Source organism: Panthera tigris, chromosome B4 (assembly GCF_018350195.1).
Source record: "Panthera tigris isolate Pti1 chromosome B4, P.tigris_Pti1_mat1.1, whole genome shotgun sequence".
Lineage (NCBI taxonomy): Eukaryota > Metazoa > Chordata > Mammalia > Carnivora > Felidae > Panthera > Panthera tigris.
The window spans coordinates 17,072,546-17,098,449 of NC_056666.1; the positions used below are offsets into that span (position 1 = coordinate 17,072,546).

The 25,904-nt window shown below is 39.4% G+C and overlaps 2 protein-coding genes across 12 annotated transcripts in view; one reads left to right on the forward strand and one right to left on the reverse strand.

The window, feature by feature from the left end:
* The window catches only part of CACNB2 (calcium voltage-gated channel auxiliary subunit beta 2), a 382,396-nt gene extending 379,090 nt beyond the window's left edge, over positions 1–3,306 (forward strand). For all 6 annotated transcript variants that reach the window (XM_042991177.1, XM_042991178.1, XM_042991179.1 and 3 more), the window contains 3 exons: positions 573–668; positions 1,646–1,831; positions 2,721–3,306. In XM_042991177.1, coding sequence (XP_042847111.1) covers positions 573–668; positions 1,646–1,831; positions 2,721–3,215 — 777 coding nt within the window. In that variant the 3' untranslated portion in view covers positions 3,216–3,306. The remainder of the gene's footprint in view (positions 1–572; positions 669–1,645; positions 1,832–2,720) is intronic.
* Positions 3,307–8,569: 5,263 nt separating this feature from the next.
* The window catches only part of NSUN6 (NOP2/Sun RNA methyltransferase 6), a 63,404-nt gene continuing 46,069 nt past the window's right edge, over positions 8,570–25,904 (reverse strand). For 5 of the 6 annotated variants that reach the window (XM_042991182.1, XM_042991181.1, XM_007081270.3 and 2 more), the window contains 3 exons: positions 14,140–14,288; positions 10,646–10,771; positions 8,570–8,950 (listed from right to left, as the gene is read on the reverse strand). In XM_042991182.1, the coding sequence (XP_042847116.1) occupies positions 8,738–8,950; positions 10,646–10,771; positions 14,140–14,288 (488 nt within the window). In that variant the 3' untranslated portion in view covers positions 8,570–8,737. The remainder of the gene's footprint in view (positions 8,951–10,645; positions 10,772–14,139; positions 14,289–25,904) is intronic. The other variant, XM_042991183.1, reaches the window with a different exon arrangement.

A 25,904-nucleotide genomic window follows, 5' to 3' on the forward strand; every position in this document is an offset into this window, starting at 1 on the left:
ATGCCTAGTAAAAGATCCGTTCAAATTTCGAGACAGGGCAATGGAATTTGAGAGTGAGAGAAGTTCATGGATAGGGTGTTAGCTTTCACGTGCAGACTGTCGTGAAGAAAGTAGTTTGGTGTAATGTTAAAAGACAATATCCACAGTTACCTGCAAAGGCTACTAAAATACTCCTCCTCTTCTGAATTCCCTATGTGTTGAAGGATAAATTTCTTCACCTATTCCAACCAAAACAATACACAGTAGCAGGTTAAAAGTAAGTGTAGCTAGGAGACTTTGCAAAAAACTATAGATAGTTGTACAAAAATAAGTAATATGTTCACATGTAACAGGCGTATGTTCTAAAGCTCTTGGGGTTCTCAGTTTTTGTAAACACAAAGGAGCCACGATACCAGAGGTTTGGTAAGCTTCGGCATAAGCTCCATGCTAGCTGGGTATGTTTTTTGAAGCCTGCACCTGACGTGTGTGTGAACGCGTTAATTCTGCAATCTTAGACATTTTGTAGCTCAGTCTATTGAGCTGCTTCTTGAGCTGAGTGCAGATGTTCTCCCGTTACACCTTATCTCGCACAGGTTTTACAAAGGTTAATAAAATCTCGAGGGAAATCTCAAGCCAAACACCTCAATGTCCAGATGGTAGCAGCAGACAAACTGGCTCAGTGTCCTCCGGTAAGTGGTCTCTCGGAACGGTACAATCCACTCCGCGTCCTCAGACCTGGCATTATATCCACAAGGCAGGCACACAAACACCGGACGGAATTCTCCCCACCGAGCCGTGGTCCTCACTCCCAAGAGGTGAACTGTCCCACCCGTTCCCACAAGCGCTTGTCTAGATCATGGCTTACAAAAAGCTACAGTGCATTCCGTGGTGACCGTGCACTGTTAGTATCTAATTGTCTTAAATGAAACAAGATTGTGGTTTCAGAAATTTCGTTGCTAAAATGGATTTGGGATTACTATTCACTTCTAATAATAGGGAGCAAATTGCTGGCTCTTAACAACTGAGAAATTGATTTGAGACCACGTAAAAACAAATTTCTGAACACTCAAAACACCTTCTTCCTTCTAATCCCTCCTTTACCTATCATGCTTTGGGACCCTAGATCACCTCTGGGTTTTTGTTTTGTTTCGATATGCAGGTATAGCAGAAGCTATAAGAGTTCTGATTATATTAATTTTCTGTTGCTTAGAATATTTTGAAGTTTGCACCCTGTCAAATCATCTGTGGTTTCAGCTTTTTTCTGCCAAACTTCATGTCCTAAACGGGCCTCGGTCATTTCCAAGATCAAGTTTTTCATAGTCTCCATGTCAAAAAACAGGCCTCTTCTGTACTGTCCAGATTGTATTTTTGTTTTCTTTTTTTACTTCTCTTTTCTATCGTGTCCTAAACAACTTTCACGACACCTTTCATATTCTGGTGATTGCCACGGTTAAGCATCGAGGGTTGTAAATGACGATCTCAGGCGGACAGACGGGCAATCACACTCAGCAGGGCAGTCAGCCAGTTAGGTAAGGAGAAAGCAGGAGCACACGAGCAAATACAAAGTGGTGCAGCTCTTGAGCCCCTCCCTCGTGTGAGTGTGTGTGTGAAACTCACCCGGTGCGGGGCTGGCTAAGGGCGCCGCCTGAAGTGTCTGTCTCTGCAGGAGCTGTTTGACGTGATCCTGGACGAGAACCAGCTGGAGGATGCTTGTGAGCACCTTGCCGACTATCTGGAGGCCTACTGGAAGGCCACCCACCCCCCCAGCAGCCATCTCCCCAACCCTCTCCTTAGCCGGACTTTAGCTACTTCGACTCTGCCTACTAGCCCCACTCAAGCCTCTAATTCACAGGTAAGAGGAGCTCTTCCTTACGCCCTAGAAACCGAGCTGCCCTAGGTCACATGGCCGGGATCCACTCCCAGTCACCCAGCACAGCACTCCTTCCAGTTAGAGCAGCTCCATCCACACTGAGTCTTTTACGGGTACACAGCTCCCACTGAAGACCGTAAACAAACCAGGTAAACAATATACTACAGACGTATGTAAACTTTAAAACTCCCTAACTACATGTTCTCGAAGACAAGGATAGAATTTCCTATGCCATCTATGTAGCACAACCATGGAATCAGACTGCCTGGGGCCACGTTCCCACTCCACCGCTTACTCTGCATGTAAGTTTGGATAAGCTCCTCACGTGCCCCTTGCCTCACGAAGACTGATGGCAACCTGTCCCCTACGGCCGCTGCATTAATGAATTAATCCACAAGACAGACTTAGGACAGTACATTCCTCATGCTAAGTGCTGTTGGGAGCACCTGTCATTTTACTTTTTTCCCCTCAACCCAAAGCCAACATCTTAAGCATTTTTTATCTTCCCATGTGTATTCAGGTAGAGGTAGTTAAATGTGCACTTGTGTGCAGAAAATCCTTAGGGCCCTGAATCTGATTTGAACTCCAAGAGAACATATAAAAGGATCCCCTCCCCCCTTCGTTTAGTCATTAAGGGGAAAAAGAAAGTTCCTCCGGATGCTGTTGTAGGCTCTTACAAATTCAAGTCCAGTATAATGTAGTACAAACCTTAGAAATGCCACTGGGTGTTATCAGACGTATGGAGTAACTGAGTAGGTGAGATTTCATTCTAGAAACTTAGAGGGGAATAAACCTGAATGCGTGGGCTTGCTTTTCTGACATGTTAGTTCCTGACGCTCTGGCCTTGGCTCATGCCTTCCTCCCGTGCCAGGGTTCTCAAGGAGATCCGAGGACCGCGCGCTCTGCTCCTGCCCGTTCCGCCTCCCAAGCTGAAGAAGAGCCCTGCCTGGAACCCGTCAAGAAACCCCACCACCGTTCTTCGTCCTCCGCCCAGCACCACAGCCATCGTGGTGGCACGAGTCGAGGTCTCTCCAGGCAGGAGACGTTTGACTCGGAAACCCAGGAGAGTCGAGACTCTGCCTACGTGGAGCCGAAAGAAGACTACCCCCCCGAACACGGGGACCACTACGCCCCACACCGCGACCACAACCACAGAGAGGAGCCCCACGGGAGCAGCGAGCACAGACACAGGGAAGCCCGACACCGTGCCAGGGACCTGGATCGAGAGCAGGACCACGGCGAGTGCAACAAACAGCGCGGCCGGCATAAATCCAAGGATCGCTACTGTGACAAGGATGGAGAAGGCATAGCCCGGAAACGGAACGAGGCTGGGGAGTGGAGCAGGGATGTTTACATCCGCCAGTGACTTCTGCCCTCTTGTGTGTTTGTTCTTTTTTTTTTTTTTAAAGTCTTGTATGACACCATCCTCAGACTAAATCTCTGGGGTCTACATTGCAGTCAGATGTGATCTGTCTTGTGTACTCTGTATTGCTGTTGCTTGAATAGCAATAGCATGATTGATAAGGAGTATTAATATACCTTTTTTTTCCTTTTGCAAGTGCTACGTAAGTTGGCCTCGTATGGCTGCAGTGCTCCGGTTGTATACTGGACTCTTCAAAAACTGTTTGGGATAGCTGCCACTTGAACAAAATCTGTTGCCACCCCGGTGGCTTTAGTATTTTAAGAAACATAGTTGATGTTTTCAAAAATGTAGTTAATGTATCCAGCAAGCCAGAATTGGCCCAGATAAAAGTGGAATTTCCTGATTCTCCAGATTTTTAATATGTAGGCACCAGATCTGCATACTCATTTATCCATGGACCACTGTTTCTTGCTTGTACCTCTGGCTGACTAAATTTGGGGACAGATTCAGTCTTGCCTTACACAAAGGGGATCATAAAGTTAGAATCTATTTTCTATGTACTAGTACTGTGTACTGTATAGTTTGTAAATGTTATTTCTGCAAACACCTTCTTATGATAATTATATATATAATATATAAATATATATATATATATCAGTTTGATCACACTATTTTAGAGTCTTAATGCCAAGTCAGCAGATTTGCTTTATGAATTACAGGGACTAGAGATGCCCACCTTCAGGAAATTTGTTATATCGTCTAGACACCTACCCCCGTTCTCGTAGAAAGTCTGTACATACTGTAAATACGCGTGATTGCTTGACTTGAAAAGGTTTGATTTCTGAATGTTTTACCATCCTTGTAAGTTTATAACTTTGACCATAAATTATGGTAAATATAACCAAACTCCAAAGGTTGTTCTAATCCATGCAGTTCACACCGATTGTGACAAACACGTTCTGAGTAGTTAGTGTCTTATGTCGCTGCACTGGACTTGACGAGCCGGACCTCTCTGTGTGCAAGTGCGTCTGTGTGTAAGAGCGGTACGAGTGTGCACGAGTGACTGAGATGGACCCGAGTGCTGAAGACTCGAGACTGATGACCTAGAATCCTACCCACCTGGCTTTGTATTTAATTGTGTTACGTGTCGCTTTAATAATCCGTTGAGCAGTCAGGGAATGTGAGGAAGCTCGCTGCCAAAGGTGACTAGGAAGGCATCCATGTGCTGGCTCCTTGTGTTTGCTCCTAGAGTAAGAACACAGGCAACTTTTAACTGTGAGTGTTTCACTGGAAATGTACAATCTTTGTGTGTTTGAGTATTTGTTTTAGTGAGAAATGTTTACACAGCTTGTAGAATTATTTCGTGGGAAAATAAATTTTTCTAACTTCTCCCACCTCCTTTTCTAAACCTTGCCTATCGTTCCTGTGGTCTCTCTCCCCCAGATTTACCCTTCATTCTGTTCCTTACCACCAACTCCAACACGTCCAGTGTCCGTCGAAACCCAGAAGTGCTTCTTACAACCAAAGTTTCTGCTCTTCAGAAGTAATCAGGGCAAGATGAGGGGACTTGAAGTGAACAAAACATTAAGAATATCTTCCTATGTTAGACACCTGCTCTGAAGGGGAGCCCGGAAGATGCCGTTCTCCACGCGTCAAAGATAGCACTGTCAGCAGCTCACAGTGTGGTTGCCACGCTAAGGCTAAAACCTTCTCCGTGTCACTTATGTGTCCACTTTGTCCAGTTATGACTGGACAGGTAAGACAGTATTAGGTGTGCAAGTACCTAGCACCTGAAGTTTGTCCCTGGAAAAGGCCCATCTATAATTGCCTAACTTCAGATCTACACATTGTAAAATTATTATTAAGTGGGTTCATCTAGTTTTGTTCTGCTTCTTTGATTATTCCAGGTTCTTGCCAAATATTCTTGGAGCTTTATATGTAAAACTGTTTCACATTTAACTCCTTATTTCCCTCCCTGCACAAAAAAACTCAGTTTTACAAATGAGTTACACTTTAAGGGTTTTACCCGCTAATGGAAGAAACATTTTCCTCAGAATTAATCTTTTTGTTAATTAGCTCTGTACTGTTGACAAATTTATTTACTGAAGATAAAAACGGGAGTCGTAAACATTTTTGATGTAAAATATTCGTATCATTGGGAAACCATATTCCAGTTACAGTTACCTGTATAAAATATTTCTGAGCTTTCATCCCGGTTAATGACTTTGGAATATTTAAATTCTTGAAATATAACTGGTATTTATCTTACTTGCTGCTACCACTAATCTTTCAACGAGTCATGCCAACAGATTCCGGTTTTAAAATTTGTATCTGGATTCTTAATTTTTCACTTTACTGTGAAACATAGTAGTCCAAATCAGAGTATTCCTCAAGAGAACTATATTGCAGGATTTGACATGAACATCTATATGTGTGTAAACAGTGTGTTCTAAATTTGTAAATGAAGAAATAATCCCAAGGGCAATGGGAGATTTACTGACTTGTGGAATGTAAAATTAGTCTCTTCACTCAGCAAAGGCTTAATCTTAACCTACTCAGTTGTAGAATCATGATCTTTGTAGTCGACCTAGAAAATGCTGGAAATGTCCTTAATAGTTCTGTGTTTTATTGTCAAATCCGTTTCAGTTTTTCCTATGCTCTTTCTCTACTGCTCATTTAAGTTACTGTTACAAAAAGGTGCTGCTAAATGTAGGATGTCTTAGTCATACTGTACTTTGGGACAATGCCACATTTTTAACATGGTCTGCTATGCATTCCTGTTAAACATTCACTGTCAGCTACACTGAACTGTTCAACAAATCTGGTTTAAAGTCATTCATATAAAACAAATAAAGAGCTGGCTTTCTGCACTGTTTACTAGTAGAAGTATTGATTGCCATTTTAGGGATGATTCTGATAGCTGAGAATACGTCCTGTTTTCAACACCAGTGCCCACTTGTGGAGCAGCTCTCTCAACGGCAACGCTAATCACTGACGTTACTTTAGCGACGTTCCCATGATGTCGGATAAAATGATCACGTACAGTAGGTAAAGATCCTTTAAGATCGAGCAGAGTAATCTTTCTCCTACATTAGTTTTACATGTGTGGCAATTCTTGATTCAGATTGTTTTTATTATTCTTTCGTTTTTAAAATGAAGATCCATCTTGATGTCAAATTTAAATCCTCACCCTCATCCCTCTGCTCAGTGATACAATGCTACTAGTCTTGGACACTAATCTTATTTCTATGTCAAGGGTCACACTGTTGGAGAAAACAGCCACTAGATCCTTCTGGGTCAATTATTTAATTCTGGCTAAATTGTATTTTCAACTACTTGTACTTAACTTTACGATTTAAAGTAAACTATGGCACAGGGTTTTGAAGTAAAATGTACTCACTGTTAAACTGAAATGTTTTTGTTTCACAAGAATATGTTAACCCTAAGTATGTTAAGAGATAATATATTAATTGTCCTCCACATTTCCCAGATTTTTTACCCTTTTGTTCTATTTTTTTCTCAAACTTAAGTCCTTTAATTGTGTTTTATTTTCCAATTTGCCCTACTTTTTGAAGGAAAGAAACCCACTGAAACTGTCTATGTCAAAGCAACAATTTTTAACAATTTCTTTGTCCTGCTGTTTTTAATATGCAAATATTTTTCATCAGTTTTGCCTGCATTGTTTGTATTTTGACATTTGTCAGTGTTAATCAACAGTTTACATGTTTACTGCTGGACTCCCAGTCTGTGATTTTCATCCCAGCTTAGCACAAAAGGCTTGGCAGAAAGCAGGGGAAGAAATGGATTTTTTTAAAACACACCGGAAGTCTGGAGAAATGTGGTGAGCTCTAGAGACAGAAGTGCCACAGGTAAACGTGTTTCTCTTTAGTCCAACGACATCTACTGGATAAAAGGCAGAATGAAGGATATAACGAAGTCAGTCACACATTTGAATCTTATGGAGCTTGAAATATCTTTTCCCCCATTAAATAAGCATGTATTGATGATCTGCTCTAAAGCAGCGACAGAAAAAACAGGGTTCTTGCCTCCAAGACTTTCCCAAGCATGGGGGGAGGGGTAAAGGGCATGGCCAGTAAACTAAGAGTGAGTGTGTTAAGTACCATGACAGCAGCAGAAGTAGGTCCTAGGGATATATGGAAAGACAGAAATGCCTAAGCCAACCTCGGAGAAGGATATTCAAGAAAGGCTTCTTCAAAGAAGAGGCCTGCTGAAGAGCTTACCTGATCCAAGAGACCTTGCAATCTTGATGGACACAATAGATGGAAGAAATTCTGAACAGAAACCTAGGAGGGAAAAAAAGGAAACTATCAGGTAGTTGTTCCCAGTTGTCCACCTTGTATGCCCAAGGCTGAGAAACTCTGAGATGATTCAAAAGGAAGTTAACAAAACATTTAGATGTATTTAATACTGTATAAGGGCTGGGTATTGAGTACTTAAATATATCTTCTCTAAAAAGCAATAGGATGAAGCAAGCCTAAGGTTATAATTAATTTTTAGTAAGAGCAGTCACATTGCTGCTAACAGTGGCATGTCTGGTCACTTTTAGGGGATGTTCTGGATTTTGCTGGATTCCAGATTTGACCATGAGGTGCCCTTTTTTTGTCTTCATCTTCCATACTCACAGTTGCTTTGTCTGATGTTGGGAGTTCTGTGAATGTGTTGATGTTCAACAGAACACCAAAGCTTGGCTCTAAGGGTCAAGCCAGTTCCCACAGTTATTACAATAACTTGCAGAACAGGTATTCCAGGGGATGATGAAAGGTAGTACCCAAACTGTGGAATACTCTCATAATTTTAATCTACAGAGTGAAGAAAACATTGTAGTTTTCAGTTTAAAAGCATGAAAAAAAAAAAAAAAAAGAACATGGTGAAGACACACTACCATTTAGGAGAGGTCCAGATTTCATTTCAAAGAGTTGACTCATCAAATAGTAAGCAGAAAACCTCAGATAAAATGCTCACCTCAGTTATGAGTACATGAAAAGCGTTATAGTTCCCAGGCCCTGAATTTTTAGAAAACTACCACCCCTTAGGAACTCTCAAGAACAAAACACTACTTTTTATCAAATTAAGTATTACTCATTTTATTTCTCTTGTTATAATCACAGATTTTAACATTAAAAATGATTTGTATTCTTCATACATTAAAACACAAAACCCCAAATGAAAATATGCTCCAGATATCTGTAGGCATCTCATTTTCTTTATACTGTGCTAAATTCTTAAGAAAAAGCATATTTTAAACACAAAATATAATCTTGTACCACCCCCCAACTACCTCCTCCGTGAAGCGGTCTCTTAAGCCTCTTGCTCCCTGGTACAACAGCTGGCAGCCTTTTCTGTTTCCTTAGCAACTATGTCATCAATCACCAGGCCTGACAACAGTTTGATTAAAAAAAAAACAAAAACAAAAAACACAAAAAAACGGAGGCAGGAAAGGAAGGAAGGAAGAAAACCAAACAAAACCATAGAGCTAATGTTTGGAACTTTCGTTTCTATGGATCCTACGTGCTTTTGCATTTTATGAATTTTGCAATAAAAAAACCGATACAATCTTTATTTGCCAGCCAAATCATGTCTTCTATTCCGGCATCTCCGAGAGAAGCAATGTCAGTGTCCCGAACTGGCACAACAGATGGATCAAATCGCTGCAGCTGTTTCAATTGTTCAAATGATAGGCCGGCTCCCATCATTCCTTCTCCTCCAATCTGCGGTTCCTGTGTGGAGAAAGGGAAAAAAATACGAATATCCTATAATTAGTAAATGTGCCTGTGTACAATTTAAAAGACAAAATTGAGGTATAAGTACCACCACTTCCAAAAATAGATAAATGTTATCTCTGTGGAATATACGTGCGGCTTTTCTCGGTGGTAACAAATGGTCACCTGATGAATGACTATCTGTTAGGACCCATCTGCTCATCAAGTACTGCAGCTTTGCCACATTTTAGCTGTATGTATTTTTTTTTTAATGTTTATTTTTGAGAGAGAGGAAGAGAGACAGTGCGCGAGCAGGAGAGGGAGACACAGAATCTGAAGCAGCTCCAGGCTCTGAGCTGTCGGCACAGAGTCCAACGCGGGGCTCGAACTCAGCAACCATGAGATCATGGCCTGAGCTGAAGTCGGACGCTTAACTGACTGAGCCGCCCAGGCAGCCCTGGCTGTGTGGTGTTAAGCAAGTCCTGTCTCCTCATCTACGAAACAGATCAAGTACTCAGTTCTAAGACTTCAAGAAGGTGGTGGTATGCCCGGCATACAGTGGCCAGTCAGTGAAACATCATTATCAACAACAGTAATAAATACAAATTCAGCTTTATCATCACATTCCCCAAAGCGGACCTAAAGGTGCCTTTCTCTGACCCACACCAATTGGATGATAAAAGTCTTCTATTGTTGTTTTTAAATGTACTAGAACAATTATTACAAAGAGATAAAGTAAGACTGTGTCAGTTGGTTTAGAATACAGAATCATAAGGAACTGAGTGATATGTGTGAACCATGACCGCAAAAGATCGACAATCCTAACTTCAGTCACCAATGCACAAACGTTTGCGTACTACTGAAAACCTATCGTTTATTAACTCCTGGGCAGAAAGTTTCTCTCTCTTCTAGGTATATATTGAGTGTTGTCTATACATACACACACACACATAAAATTCAAGTGAATTCTGAAGTCTTCCTTTCCTCTACAAAGCAGTTAACTTCTGAGTCTAGAAACCATCTCTCAATTTTTATTCATATATCCCAATTACCTACTAGAATTCTGTACAGGAAGGTTACTGAGGTTAGATGTTCAATGTATCTAATTGAATGTGAGTATTGTTACATATTTAAATTAATCTCAAACATCATGAGGTAAACATACTCATAATATAGTTTTGATAAAAACCGAAACAGGTCAAATAAAGTGTAAGAAAACTTTTAAAATGTTACATATTTTATGTAACAAATTGTGAAGAAGCAATAATCCTGAACCATTTTCTCCCCTCCGCTAGTCTTCTGATATCCCAATTATTACAGCTTATTTGATTGAGAAAAAAAATGCTCAACATACTCCATACCAGCAAAATGTAGGACCAGGAGAGGAAAGGAATAAACAACTCTTTAGGAAAAAAAGGTCTGCATAAACTGAACAAGAGCCACAGGTGAAAGAAACCTGTAACACAAGTACACCTGAGCTCTGTGGCATTTTAACACAACGGCAAAGAAGGAAGACGGGGAAAAATGCTGGGACGTGGAAATTCTCTGTTCATGTCAAATGGATCTCACTGGAGGAACATGCTTGTCTATTGCAGTATTTGTTTCTGAAGTTTCGCTGGACACATTTTTTCATATGACAACCTCGTGTTTATCGCCACACTCATGATTCTGTGACTTGTCACATTACACAGAGAAAACCGAACTTACTCATACCTGGGGCTGAAGCTGGAGGCAAGGAAAGGTTGCGAGGGCCCAGGCAACCTGTTCTTCGTTTTCCGCCAGTGTGATGGTGCACGTGCTGTAAACCAGCACGCCCCCCGGCTTCAGCAGCTCAACTGCCTAAACAAACATGTGATCAGACTACAGGTGTACCACAAGGCAAAATCAACATTTTACAGGATTTTATATCTGTAGGACACCTTTCACGTGTTTGGGATAAATGTTCTGTATGATCAAGACTCACTCTCTGAGTCGAGTGTTCCAGCCCAGGTGCATTTCGCGCTCTTGGAACTGTTAGTGCGCTGAAACCAAGACTTTCCTAAATGTAAGCATTCACTTTCACTACTTTAGATGCCCCTTTTTATGCCCCAAATCACACATGTACACTTTGTAAGCCATCCTCCTTTCTGAACTCTGTAGTCATGTATTCAATCGCCTTCTCCATTTGTCTACTATCGAATTTGACGTGTCTCAAACTGAACACCTGTCTTCCAAGACCTTTTAGAGAAGTGCTATTTTCAGGCCCCCAACCGGAGATGATCTTTTACGCCTCTCTTTCTCCTGCACTCCCATCCGCTAGCAAATCCCATTGGCTCTACCTTTAAAATATATCCAGAGTTTGGCCACCTCCCCTGCCATCATTCTGGTCCAAGCTACACCGTCTTTCGCCTCCTTCTCAGCCCACCTGCTTCTTTGTCTGCCCTCCTACAATCATCTCCAGACAGCAGCCGGAGAGCAATGTTTTTAAAACTCGTCACTTCTCAGCTCAAAACCCTTCAAATGTCTCGACTTATCACTCGTGGTCCAAGCCCAGGTCCTTACGGTGGCTTTCAAAGCCCTACACAGAGCAGGCCTCTGGCTGCCCTTCTGACACGCCTCGCTCACTCTGCTTTAGCAACACTGGCCTCTGCTGTTCCGGAACACACAGGGCACAGGCCCACCTCAAGATCTGTGCACAGGCTTGGAAACTCTTCTAATTCTCTGCATTGCTTCCTCACAATCTTATCTCTGTGTATATGTCACCTTTCCAGGACTGCCCTCCCTGACCATCCCAGGTAAAACTACAACTACTCAAATCCAGCAATCCTACCTTCCCTTCTTTAGTCTGCTCTGTTACTATACATAATAACTTACTCATCTGTTTATATCTTCCTCCCCATTTGGAATAGACACTCCATGAATAAGGCAGTGGTTGTCATTCTTTCACGGCTATATTGATAGCACCCAGAACAGTCCATATTGTGGTATGGTCAGGTGCTCAATGAATATTTGTCCAGTAAATAAATGAATCAAGAAATAAGGTGTTAATAAGAAAATTAATTTTTCCCAAATAACTAAAAACCGTATCTTTTCAAACTCCTAGATATTTAAAAACATTAAAAAATTTTTTTTAATGTTTATTTATTTTTGAGAAAGAGACAGAGCAAGAGACAATGAGCGGAGGGGCAGAGAGAGAGAGGGAGACCCAGAATCTGAAGCAGGCTCCAGGCTCCGAGCTGTCAGCACAGAGCCCGACACGGGACTCAAACCAACGAGCCGTGAGATCATGACCTGAACCAAAGTTGGACGCTTAACTCAGTCACTCAGGTGCCCCAATATTTAAAAACATTTTAATGAAAGTCTTTAAAATACATCCTATACATAGTATACTATTACACACACACACACACACACACACACACACACACACACACACACACACACTATATGCCATCTGGTATTTATGAGTATGAATAAACTATATAATAATATATACCATCTATACTACATATATGTATTTTTATTACATATAGTATATATTTGTGCCTTCTTAACTAGAGTATGCTGATGAAAATTTAAACTTTGTAAATGTGTGCCAGTTACTGTTTTAAGCATTTTACATGGATTTTCTCAATTTACTTATAACCATGAGGCATAGTTACTATCTCCCATGAGGTGACCCTATCAGGTGGATTTATAGTCCCCATTTCTCATATAAAGAAAACAATGTACCTAAAGTCACTCGTGTGGAAGTTGCACAGTTCCAAACAAGATTGTGTCTGATTAAAGTCCACGTTCTCCATCAACACAACTCCGTACTAAACGGCAAATGTGCTATATTCTGAACTCTCTCTCGAAGCTATTCCTTTTCATTGAGATCACTGCATCTACTCCTAAGAAACCTTTTAAAATGTTCTTTCTGCTTTGACCTAAAAAAGAACAAAAAGCCCAGTCTTTTAAAACAGTGTCTTAACTGTACCCTCAACTCAGAGTGGGTTTCAACCATAAGTAAAGCTTCCTTTTTGCTGTCTGCTGTTTTAACTTCCAGGATGTGCTCCTTGAAGACTGAAGAAAAAGTTAAATAATCTACCCTGAGTGCCACCTTTGGGTATAAAAGGAGATACTAGAGAGATGAGCAGAAACATGCTCAAAGGTAACTTTAGAGACTGCATAATCACAGGTACCCATTTGCTGCAGCCTATGTATTTATAACTGCAGGGCTGAGAGAAAACAACAAAGTCATCTTTGATCAAATGCTCTCTACATTCTGCGAAATCCACCGAATCACGTTCGCAAGCCAGAAAGAAATCCTCAAATGTTCTATTTGGGTTTCTCTTGAAACGTGCTAGAGACCAGTGAAATTAGCCAAGCTTTTACGGTTCTTCTATATTCTACACTGAATGGTCACTTCTCATTTTTATTGATGTGTTTCCCTTCTCCTGGACTCTTCCCATTTCTAATACACTACCGAAGATGATCCAGGAACCCTATAAAAAAAAGAGTAACTCATTTATATCCCATTCTTTACACATCAGTTAGCAACTATGATGTTAACAACTCAGTGACTTCTTAAGATGTATCAGAATGTTGGAGACCCATTAAATGTCTCAGTGAAGAAATTCTGCCTCTGCCTGTAATAAAGAGTGATCAACACAAATGAAAGCTTCATTATTTAAACTGGGTTTTCTCTGTCCTTTTCCATGTGATAGAGCAACATAAAACTTGACATTTTAACCATTTGTAAGCGTACAGGTCAGTGGCATTAAGTACATTCACACTGTCTGCACCCATCACCATCACCCATCTCCAGAACTTTTCAGTTTCCCAAATGCGAACTCTGTACCCATTTTAAACACTAATTCCCCATCCCTCCAGCCCCTGGTAATCTTTCTTCTACTTTCTATCTCTAAGAATGTTCCTATTCTAGTTACCTCATAGAAATGGAAACAGACAGTATTTGTCTTTCTGTGTCTGGCTTATACCACTCGGCCTAAGTTCCCAAAGTTCATTCATGTTGTGCCCGAATTTTCTTCCTGTGGAGAGCTGAGTAATATTCTATTATATGCGTACACATTTTCTTATCCATTCACCTGTTGATAGACAAGTGGGTCGTTTCCCTGTTTTGGTTATTGTGAGAAATGCTGCTATGAACACTGCTTCTCGGTCTTTGAAACATCAAAGTAGCGAAGGTCAACTTTTTTTTTTCACATCAAAGTATCATCACCTACCACAGTAAAGAGTTTTCTCTGTAATGGCTGATATGATGTCACTTCTTTCAAAGTCCAAGAACAAGCCATGTTTGGTCTCTGTCCCATTCCACTGCACGGTGCATCAAGAAGAATTCGGTCAAAAGATTCTCGTAAGAATGGAGGTTTTCCTGTGAAGAGAATTATAAACATACTTGTTATGTGCCTATAGGTGTAGAATAGAAAACTCCCGACATAGGGGTGCCTGGGTGACTTAAGTCTGATGAGCGTCCGACTTCGGCTCAGGTCATGATCTCAAAGCTTGTGAGTTCGAGCCCCGTGTCAGGCTCTCTGCTCTCAGCACAGAGCCCACTTCAATCCTCTGTCTTCCTCTCTCTCTCTGCCCCTCTCCTGCTCGTGCTCTCAAAAAAAAAAAAAAAAAAAAATATATATATATATATATATATATATATATTTAAATAAAAAAAAGAAAACTCCTGAGATAGAACCAATTATCAGAAATTTAAAATCATCATCTAGACTACAAAGAAAAACAATTTCTCCTTTCAAGTAGCTGGTAAAGCTAATTCTGACATATGTAAAATGGTTAACAATGTAATTATTATAATTGAGGGTTATTCTGTTGACACAGTGCAAATTAAGGCCTAATCATATGAGACTTTGTATCCCCAATGTCACAAGCCACAATTCATCAGAGCGAGGACCTGGAATTCATTCTAGTCATACTGAGAGCGAACACTTCTCTCGGCAACCCCTACTGCAGACAGCCCCCCAAAACAAGAATACCTGTTAGGTTCTAGTCAAATATACTGGTTCTGAGGTTCCTCACTCTCCTCGCTTTCGTGGCCATCAGCAAGGCTATGCTCTAGAGTATCTCCTTGTATCACATGAATAATTTTCTCCGCTCCGACTTCTGAGTTATTTAGTGTTACTGGAGAAAATCATGAAACCGGTCTGTTTATATATTTCTGCTATTTAATAACTGCAAGATATTGCTGCTGACTGCCCTCACAGGAAGCCAGCTGACTGCCCACGGGAACCACAGCAATGTTCTGAGAACCACAAGATCACCTGCTTTTCTCTGACTGCACAACTGTCATACGTGAGCTCTTATCAATTTAACTCATCTCCACCTATAACCATCCCTGCATTCTCACCCACAGTCTCAGAAGATCTTCTCAAAGTAAACAATTATTGTTAAGGTTTTTGGTACATACTGAAAAAATGCTCCAGAAAGATTATAGCAATTTATACTTTCATTATGATTATACTCATTCTCCTAAAAATCTTCATCAAAGAAGTTATTATTATTGTTGTTGTTGTTTCATTGGCCATTTCTATTTTTCCTTTATATGGTCACCTCTCTTGTTTTGTCCTTTTTCTACTTAGACTGTTGGCTTTTTCTTACTGATCAGAAGAGCTATAGGGGTAGTAGCTGCTTTCTGCACATGATTAGCTCCAGGATGCTTCGATGATCTCCTTTTGCTTTTCCAGCTCTCCAACATCGATTTAACACGTTCCTTACACTATTTTTTTATACCAAATTGTCTCTCTTAGAAAACCAAAAACTCTCCCACAGCTACCTAAATCTCTTGAATAAACTCCTTACACTAACAAATCAAGACCTCTTCTCTAGCTTCTCGACTACTCCATGTACTTCCCTAGCTACCTTTCTCAGTACTCAGCCACATTCACCAATGTTAAAAAAAAAAAAACCAAAAAACCCACATCACTTTGTTACCCAAAAATGTCATGAGCTTTGCTATTTCCATGCTTCTGCTAATTCTCTTTTCCTGAGATGCCCCAGCACTCATTTCCACTTGTCAAAATGCTATCTACCCTTTCAAGCCCTAACAAATGTCACCTCCTCAGCCTAAACTCTTTTTTCTATTGTCCCTAGAAGAAGTAATCCATTCCTCTGAGTTGCCATAGCATTTGGTGTCTTTTGGATGTATATATATTTTTTTCCTGAGAGAGGGAGAGCAGGTGAACGTATGAGCAGGGAAGAGATGTAGAGGGAGAAGGAGAGAATCTTAAGCAGGCTCCATGCTCGGCACAGAGCTCAACATGGGACTTGATCCCATGACCCTGGGATCGTGACCTGAGCTGCAATCAAGGTTGAGTGAGCCACGCAGGCACCCCTTGGATGTAGAGTCTCATACACACTAGCGTTCAAGTGTTACTTCCATCTAGACACTGAAAATTCCTAAAAAACAGGACAAGCAACCCCACAAGATACCTTTGTATGGACTAGAATTAAGGTATGCGTATCTCTAGGTTAATATAGTTCTGCACCATGATAAACAGAGCACAGGCTGGCCTTCAGCCCCTCAATATATCCCCCAGCCAGGCACCCTTGTACAGAGCAGAAGCAAATGCCATGGCCTTGACAGGGATAGGGACAATGCCAACTCACTGAACTCACTGTTCTTAATAAGTACCATTTTCACAGAAAGCAGTGGGTAATTATACAAAAATTGAGACATTCCTAAAAATATTCTAGACCTGTCTTAGATGAGACTAAGATCACCAAATGACCACAAAGATACCTGGTACAAGAGAAATCTCTCTTGTTCAAAAGTAGAAAGCCATGAAATGAACATTTAAGGCTTGTATGCAGTTTAGGAGTACCCAAATTTTTATTTATCCAAAGCTTTTCCTCAATATGTATTCTTAGAACAACCTTCAGTGATTTCTAAAACTGCATTCGTTTGGAGTGGTGTATAATTTAGGAGCAATTTTATGATGGAAACAATAAGATTGGGACAACATTTGGAATGAGGGGATACAGACCTTCTCCCCGGTGCAAGAATTATAACTAGTAAAAACTGTAACAAAAGCGAAAACCACCATTTAAAGTCTCTAGAAAATGCCTGGGACATACATCAAATGAAGAAACGCTTATTAAAGAAAATCTAAGAAATGTGAGTATCTGTGGTATCTGAGCCACGATCCACTCACACACACTCTCTCTCAAAAAATTAACATTAAAAATTATAAAATAAAATCACCTTAGTATGCAACATAAGAATTTTAATCATATTAATTCAATTTATGGAGCAGGTAAAAGTCACCCTGAAGTAAACTGGAAGAATTATTGATTTTGTGCTCTTTCATTTTTCAAATCAGTATTTATTCCATGTCCAGTTAACAATTTTTGTGCATATAAATTTATGCACTAGGAATACAAATTATTTAAAACTGTGAAAAAATTATATTTTCCAAAGATAGCTATGCCAATACCTTCCATCCCACATGCCCTTCAATTTGACATTGACTCTTCTCCCACAAGAGGTGGGGTCTAATGTTCCTTTTCTTTTATTGTGGACAAGAGCAGAACTGATACTACGTGACTTCTGGACTAAGTCATAAAAGGTTGATACAGCTTCTGCCTGGGGCTCTTAGGACACTCATTCTCAGAACCTAAGCCACTTGGTCTGAGAAAGCCCAGTCGGTACACATGGGAGAGGCCACGTGTAGGTCCTATCTGAGAACCACCATCAACCTCCAGACATGCACGTGACAGAGAAAGCTTTTGAGATGACGCTTCCCTCAGATACCCAGTGACTGCTAATTGCGTCAGATACTCAAAGTGAGAACCACTCAGAGGTCCCAGTCATTCCCTCAAACTGTGAGAAATAATAATAAGATCACTGTGTTAGGTCACTAAGTGATGAAATGATTCATCAGCAGTTCATATCCAGAACTGTTTAAAAATCAAAACCACCCTGCAACTTGACATCAGTGCATGGTTAAGAAGCCACTGAATCAACTTCTTGCCACCTTATACTACACACCTCACTCATCCGCTCAGAGTCTGTCTTTCAACTTAAAAAGAAAAGAAAAATTTTATTAACTAAAAGGAACTCAGAAAACACGGGGGGGGGGGTGGTGGTTGTTAAATGGCAGAATAGGAAGATCTTGAGCTCACCTTATACCACAGACACTAAACCAACAACCGTATCTACTGCAACTGATTCGGAAAGTCTGAAGACTGGGAGAAGAGACCTTCCACAGCTAGTCACAGAGAGAAGGCCATATCAGAAAGGGTAAGAGGGGTGGAGACAAGGTCAATAACCAAACTCCTCGTGTGAAAAACCACAAAAGGAAGGGACATCACAAACATAGAGGAGTGAGTGGATCAGGACCCACAGCAGGCAACCTCAGTCCTGGGCACTTACTGGGAACATGAGTCTTCACGATATCTGGCTTTGAAAATCAGCAGAGCCTAAAAATGGGAGCTCTGACAATCAGGCGATATCAGTTGATTTTTCAAGAGAAACTCTGCAGCCCACAAGGATGCCTTCAAAGTGCTGAAAGGAAAAAACCTACAACCCAAAATACTCTACCCGGCAAAGTTATCTTGAAGCAGAAATGAAGGAGAGATAAAGAGTTTCCCGGACAAGCAAAAGTTAAAAGAGTTTATCACCACTAAACCAGCCTTATAAGAACTGTTAAAAGGAATTCCTTAAGAGGTAAGAAAAGCCTGTAACTAGAAGAAAAATATAAAAGGAAAAAAACTTCACTGGTAAAAGCAAACATAGAGTGACCATAGTAAATTAATCACTTATAAAGCTAGTATGGAGGCTAAAACATTAATGTTGGGAAATCACATACATCTACCAAAATCAGTCAAGGAATATACAAAATAAAAAGGCATAAATATGGTATCATATACATAAAATGAAAGGGGAGTCAAAATTTATGCTTTTAGAATGTGTTCAAGGGATGCCTGGATGGCTCAGTTGGTTGAGTGCCTGACTCTTGATTTCAGCTCAGGTCATGCATGATCCCTGGGGATATGGGATCAAGCCCTGAATCTGGCTTCACACTAAGCATGGAGTCTATCCCCTCCACCACCACCGCACCCCCCCCGCCGACTCATGCTTTTTTTTTTAATTTTATTTTTTATTTTTTAAAATTTACATCCAAATTAGTTAGCAAATAGTGAAACAATGATTTCAGGAGTAGATTCCTTAATGCCCCTTACCCATTTAGCCTCTCCCCCTTCCCACAACCCCTCCAGTAACACTCAGTTTGTTCTCCATCTTTATGAGTCTCTTCTGTTTTGTCCCCCTCCCTGTTTTTATATTATTTTGGCTTCCCTTATGTTCATCTGTTTTGTTTCTTAAAGTCCTCATATGAGTGAAGTCATATGATTTTTGTCTTTTTCTGACTAATTTCATTTAACATAATACCCTCCAGTTCCATCCACGTATTTGCAAATGGCAAGATTTCATTCTTTTTGATTGCCGAGTAATACACCATTGTATATATATATATATATACCATATCTTCTTTATCTATTCATCCATTGATGGACATTTGGGCTCTTTCCATACTTTGGCTATTGTTGATCGTGCTGCTATAAACATGGGGGTGCATGTGTGCCTTTGAAACAGCACACCTGTATCATGTGGATAAATGCCTACTAGTGCAATTGCTGGGTCGTAGGGTAGTTCTATTTTTAGTTTTTTGAGGAACCTCCATACTGTTTTCCAGAGTGGCTGCACCAGCTTGCATTGCCACCAACAATGCAAAAGAGATCCTCTTTCTCCGCATCCTCGCCAACATCTGTTGTTGCCTGAGTTGTTAATGTTAGCCATTCTGACAGGTGTAAAGTGATATCTCATTGTGGTTTTGATTTGTACTTCCTTGATGATGAGTGATGCTGAGCATTTTTTCATGTGTCGGTTGGCCATCTGGATGTCTTCCTTGGAGAAGTGTTTATCCATGTCTTTTGCCCATTTCTTCACTGGGTTATTTGTATTTTGCTTGCTGAGTTTGATAAGTTCTTTCTAGATCTTGGATACTAACCCTTTATCGATATGTCATTTGCAAATATCTTCTCCCATTCTGTCAGTTGCCATTAAGTTTTGCTGATTGTCTCCTTCGCTGTGCAGAAGCTTTTTATTTTGATGAGGTCCTAGTACTTCATTTTTGCTTTTGTTTCCCTTGCCTCCGGAGACGTGTTGAATAAGAAATTGCTGCGGCCAAGATCAAAGAGGTTGTTGCCTGCTTTCTCCTCGAGGATTTTGATGGCTTCCTGTCTTACACTGAGGTCTTTCATCCATTTTGAATTTATTTTTTGTGTATGGTGTAAGAAAGTGGTCCAGGTTCATTCTTCTGCAAGTCGCTGTCCAGTTTTCCCAGCACCACTTGCTGAAGAGACTGTCTGTATTCCATTGGATATTCTTTCCTGCTTTGTCAAAGTTTAGTTGACCATACGTTTGTGGGTCCATTTCTGGGTTCTCTATTCTGTTCCATTGATCTGAGTGTCTGTTCTTGGGCCAGTACCATACTGTCTTGATAATTACAGCTTTGTAGTATAGTTTGAAGTCCAGAATTGTGATGCCTCCTGTTTTGGTTTTGTTTTTCAAGATTGCTTTGGCTATTCGGGGTCTTTTCTGGTTCCATATAAATTTTAGGAGTATGTGTTCTAGCTCTGTGAAGAATGCTGGTGTTACTCTGAGAGGGATTGCACTGAATATGTAGATTGCTTTGGGTAGTATCGACATTTTAACAATATTTGTTCTTCCTATCCAGGAGCATGGAATCTTTTCCCATTTCTTTGTGTCTTCTTCTATTTTTTTCATAAGCTTTCAGTGTATAGATTTCCATGTATAGATTTCAGTTTTCAGTGTGTAGATTTTTCACCTCTTTGGTTAGATTTATTCCTAGGTATTTTATGGTTTTTGTGCAACGGTAAATGGGATCAATTCCTTGATTTCTCTTTCTGTCACTTCACTGTTGGTGTATAGGAATGCAACTGATTTCTGTGCGTTGATTTTATATCCTGCAACTTTGCTGAATTCATGAATCAATTCTAGAAGTTTTTTGGTGGAATCTTTTGGGTTTTCCATATAGAGTATCATGTCATCTGTGAAGAGTGAAAGTTTGACCTCCTCCGGCCAATTTGGATGACTTTTATTTCTTTGTGTTGTCTGACTGCAGAGGCTAAGACTTCCAATACTACGTTGAATAACAGTGGCGAGAGTGGACATCCCTGTCTTGTTCCTGACCTTCAGGGGAAAGCTGTCAGTTCTTCCCCATTGAGGATGATATTAGTGTTGGGTAGTTCATATATGGCTTTTATGATCTCAAGATATGCTCCTTCTATCCCTACTTTCTTGAGGGTTTTTATCAAGAAAGGATGGTGTATTTTGTCAAATGCTTTCTCTGCATCTATTGAGAGGATCATATGGTTCTTGTCCTTTCTTTTATTGATGTGATGAATCACGTTAATTGTTTTGCGGATATTGAACCAGCCCTAGATCCCAGGTATAAATCCCGCTTGGTCGTGGTGAAAAACTTTTTTAATATATTGTTGGAGCCGGTTGGCTAATTATCTTGTTGAGGATTTTTGCATCCATGTTCATCAGGGAAATTGGTCGGTAGTTCTCCTTTTTAGTGGGGTCTCTGGTTTTGGAATCAAGGTAATGCTGGCTTCATAGAAAGAGTTTGGAAGTTTTCTTTCTGTTTCTAATTTTTGGAACAGTTTCAAGGGAATAGGTATTAACTCTTCCTTAAATGTTTGGTAGAATTCCCCTGGAAAGCCTTCTGGTCCTGGACTCTTGTTTTTGGGGAGATTTTGATTACTAATTCGATTTCCTTACTGGTTTTGGGTCTGTTCAAATTTTCTATTTCTTCCTGTTTCAGTTTTGGTAATGTATATGTCTAGGAATTTGTCCATTTCTTCCAGATTGCCCACTTTATTGGCATATAATTGCTCATAATATTCTATTATTGTTTTTATTTCTGTTGTTTTGGTTATGATCTCTCCTCTTTCATTCTTGATTTTACTTATTTGGGTCCTTCCCTTTTTCTTCTTGATCAAACTGGCTAGTGGTTTATCAATTTTGTTAATTCTTTCAAAGAACCAGCTTCTGGTTTCATTCATCTGTTCTACTGGTTTTTTTTTTTTTTTTTTTTTTTTGGTTTTGATAGCATTAATTTCTGCTCTAATCTTTATTATTTGTCTTCTGCTGGTTTTGGGTTTTATTTGCTGTTCTTTTTCCAGCTCCGTAAGGCATAAGTTTAGGTTGGGTATCTGAGATCTTTCTTCCTTCTTTAGGAAGGCCTGGTTTGCTATATACTTCCCTATGACCACCTTTGCTGCGTCCCAGAGGTTTTGGGTTGTGGTGTTAACATTTTCATTTACTTCCATGTACTTTTTAATTTCCTCTTTAACTTCTTGGTTAGCCCATTCATTCTTTAGTAGGATGTTCTTCAGTCTCCAAGTATTTGTTACCTTTCCAAATTTTTTCTTGTGGTTGATTTCAAGTTTCATAGCTTTGTGGTCTGAAAATATGCACGGTATGATCTCAATCTTTTTGTACTTACTTAGGGTCATGCTGTCTCTTAAAAAAAAAAAAAAAAGAACGTGTTCGAACTTAAGTGACCACCAACTTAACATAGACTGCTATACACAAGTGGATGTTATAAATGAATGCCATGGTAACCACAAATAAAACCTGTAACAGATACACATACACAAAAAGAGAAAAGAACCCAAGCATAACACTAAAGAAAACCACCAAACCACCAAGGAAGAGAGCAAGGAAAAAAGAAAAGAACAGAGAAGAACTACAAAAATAACCAGAAAGCAATTAACAAAATGGCAATAATTATGTACCTATCAATAACTGCTTTTAAGTTTAAATAAATGCTCCATTCAAAAGACAGGTGGCTAATTGAATAAAAACCAAGACCTGTCTCTAGGCTGTCTACAAAAGACTTGTTTCAGACCTAAAGATACACAGAGACTGAAAATGAAGGGATGGAAAAAGATATTCTGTGCAAACAGAAGCAAAAAATTAAAAAGCCAGGCAGAAACACCTATGTCAAACAAAACAGACTTTAAAACAAAGATTCTAATAAGAGATAAATAAGGGTATTACATAATGATAAAGGGATCAAGCCAGCAAGAGGATATAACAATTGTAAATATCTATCCACCCAACATAGAAGCACCTAAATACATAAAGCAAATATTAACAGACATAAAATGACAATACAATACTAATATACAATAATAGCAGTGGACTTTAACACCTCAATTACATCAACTGATAAAATATCCAGACAGAAAATCAACAAGCAAACAGTGGCTTTGAAATACACATTAGACCAAATGGACCTAACAGATACAGAACATTCCATCCAAAATAAGCAGAACACACATTCTTTTCTAGTGCACATGGCATATTCTCCAAAGCGGATCACATGTCAGGCCACAAAACAAGCCTCACTAAGTTTAAAAACGCTGAAATCATATCAATTATCTTTTCCAACCACAACAATATGAAACTAGAAAGCAATTATTTAAAAAACAGAAACAAGAAAAAACACAAATACATGGTGGCTAAACAACATGCTACTAATCAGTCAATGGGTCAATGATGAAATAAAAAAGGAAATAAAAAAATACCCGGAGACAAATGAAAATGGAAACGCAACAGTCCAAAATTTTGGGACATAGCAAATGCAGTTCTAAGACAGAAGTTTGCAGTGATATAGGTATACCTCAAGAAACCAGAAAAATCTCACATAATCTGACCTTATAACTAAAGAAACAAGGAAAAAGAACAAAGCTTAAAGTTAGAAGTAAATAAAAAGATTACAGCAGAAATAAATTGAGACTAAAAAAAACCAGTAAAGATCAATAACTGAATAAACAAAATTAATAAACCTTTATACAGATTCATCAAAACTCTAATAAAATCAGAAATAAAAGAGCAGAAATAACTGACACCACAGAAATAAAAAGGATTCTAAGAGAACACTACAAAAAAATGATACGCAAACTGGAAAACGTAAAAGAAATGCATCAATTCCTAGAAACATACAATCTCCCAACACTTAATAAGAAATAGAAAATTTGAACAGACCAGTTACTAGTAGTGACATTAAATCAATAATCAAAAAACTCCCAACAAACACAAGTCCAGGGCCAGATGGCTTCAAAGGTGAATTCTACCAAACATTTAAAGAAGAGTTAATACCTATTCTCAAACGATTTCAAAAAATAAAAGAGGAAGAAAAACTTCCAAAGGCATTCTAAGAAGCCATCGTTAGCCTTATACCAAAAGCAGACAATGACACTACAGAAAAAGAAAACTGCAGGCCCATATCCCTGACACAAAGACAGGTGCAAAAATCCTCAAAACATTAGCAAACCAAATTCAACAATACACGAAAAGGATCATTCACCACTATCAAATGGAATTTATTTCAGGGATGCAAGGATGGTTCAACATTCACATACTAACGTGATACATCGCATTAACAAGGGGAAGGACGAAAACCACAGGATTGGGCACCTGGGTGGCTCAGATGGTTAAGCATCCAACTCTTGATTTCAACTCAGGTCATGATCTCATGGTTCGTGAGTTAGAGCTCCACATGAGGCTCTGTGCTGACAGTGCAGAGCCTGCTTGGAATTCTCTCTCTCTCTGCTCCCCCCAACTCGTGTGCACGTGCGCTCTCTCTCTCTCAAAATAAATAAACTTAAAAAAAAAACAAAACAAAACCATAGGATCATCTCAATAGATGCAGAAAAAAGTATCTGACAAAATGTAACATCTCGTCGTGATGAAAACTCTCAACAAAGTGGGTTTAGGAGAAACATGCCTCAATATAATAAAGGCCATATATGAAGCACACATAGCCAATATCATAGTCCATAGCAAAAAAACTGAAAGCTTTTCCTCTAAGATCAGGAATAAAACAAGGATGTCCACTCTCACCACTTCTAGTCAACATAGTACTGGAAGTACTAGTCACAGCAATCAGACAAGAAATAAAAGGGATACAAATTGGTAAGGAGAAAACAAAACTGTTACTCTTTGCAGATGACATGATACTATATATAGAAAACCCTAAAGATTAAAAAAAAATTAGAATAAATGAATTCAGTAAAGTTACAGAATGCAAAATTAATACAGAGAAATCTATTGTGTTTCTATATGGAGAAGGAAAAATAATAAAATAATCTCATTTACAACTACACCAAAAAGAATAAAATACCTAGGAATAAATTTAACCGAGGGCAAAACCCGTACTCTGAAAATTGTAAGACATTGAGGAAAGAAACTGAAGAAAATACATATAAAAAGATATGCCATACTCGCGGATGGGAAGAATATTGTTAAAATTCCCATATTACCCAAAGAAATTTACAGATTCAATGCAATCCCTACCAAAATAACTGCCGTGCTTTTCACAGAATTTGTACAGATAATACTAAAATGTGTATGAAATCACAAAGACCCCAAATACCAAAGAAATCTTGGAAAAGAAGAAGAAAGCTGGAGGTATCACAATGCCAGATTTCAAGATACACTACAAAGCTATAGTAACCTGGAAGAATATGGTACTGGCACAAAAAAAGATCAATGGAAAAGGATACAGTGGTTGGAAATAAAACCATGCTTTTATGTTCACTTAATTAATAAAAAAGGAGGCAAGAATATGCAATGGGGAGTGGGGAAAAGATGGTCTCTTCAATAAATGGTTCTGGGAAAACTGGACAGTTACATGCCAAAGAGTAAAACTGGCACACTTTCTCATATCAAACACAAAAATAAATTCAAAATGGATTAAAGACCTAAATATGAGACCTGAAGCCATAAAATTCCTAAAAGAAAACACAGGCAGTCATCTCTTTGCATCAGCCTTAGCAACATATTTATGGATACGTCTCCGCAGTAAAGGGAAAAAAAAGCAAAAATAAACTATTGGAACTAAACCAAAATAAAAAGCTTATGCACAGTGAAGGAAACCAT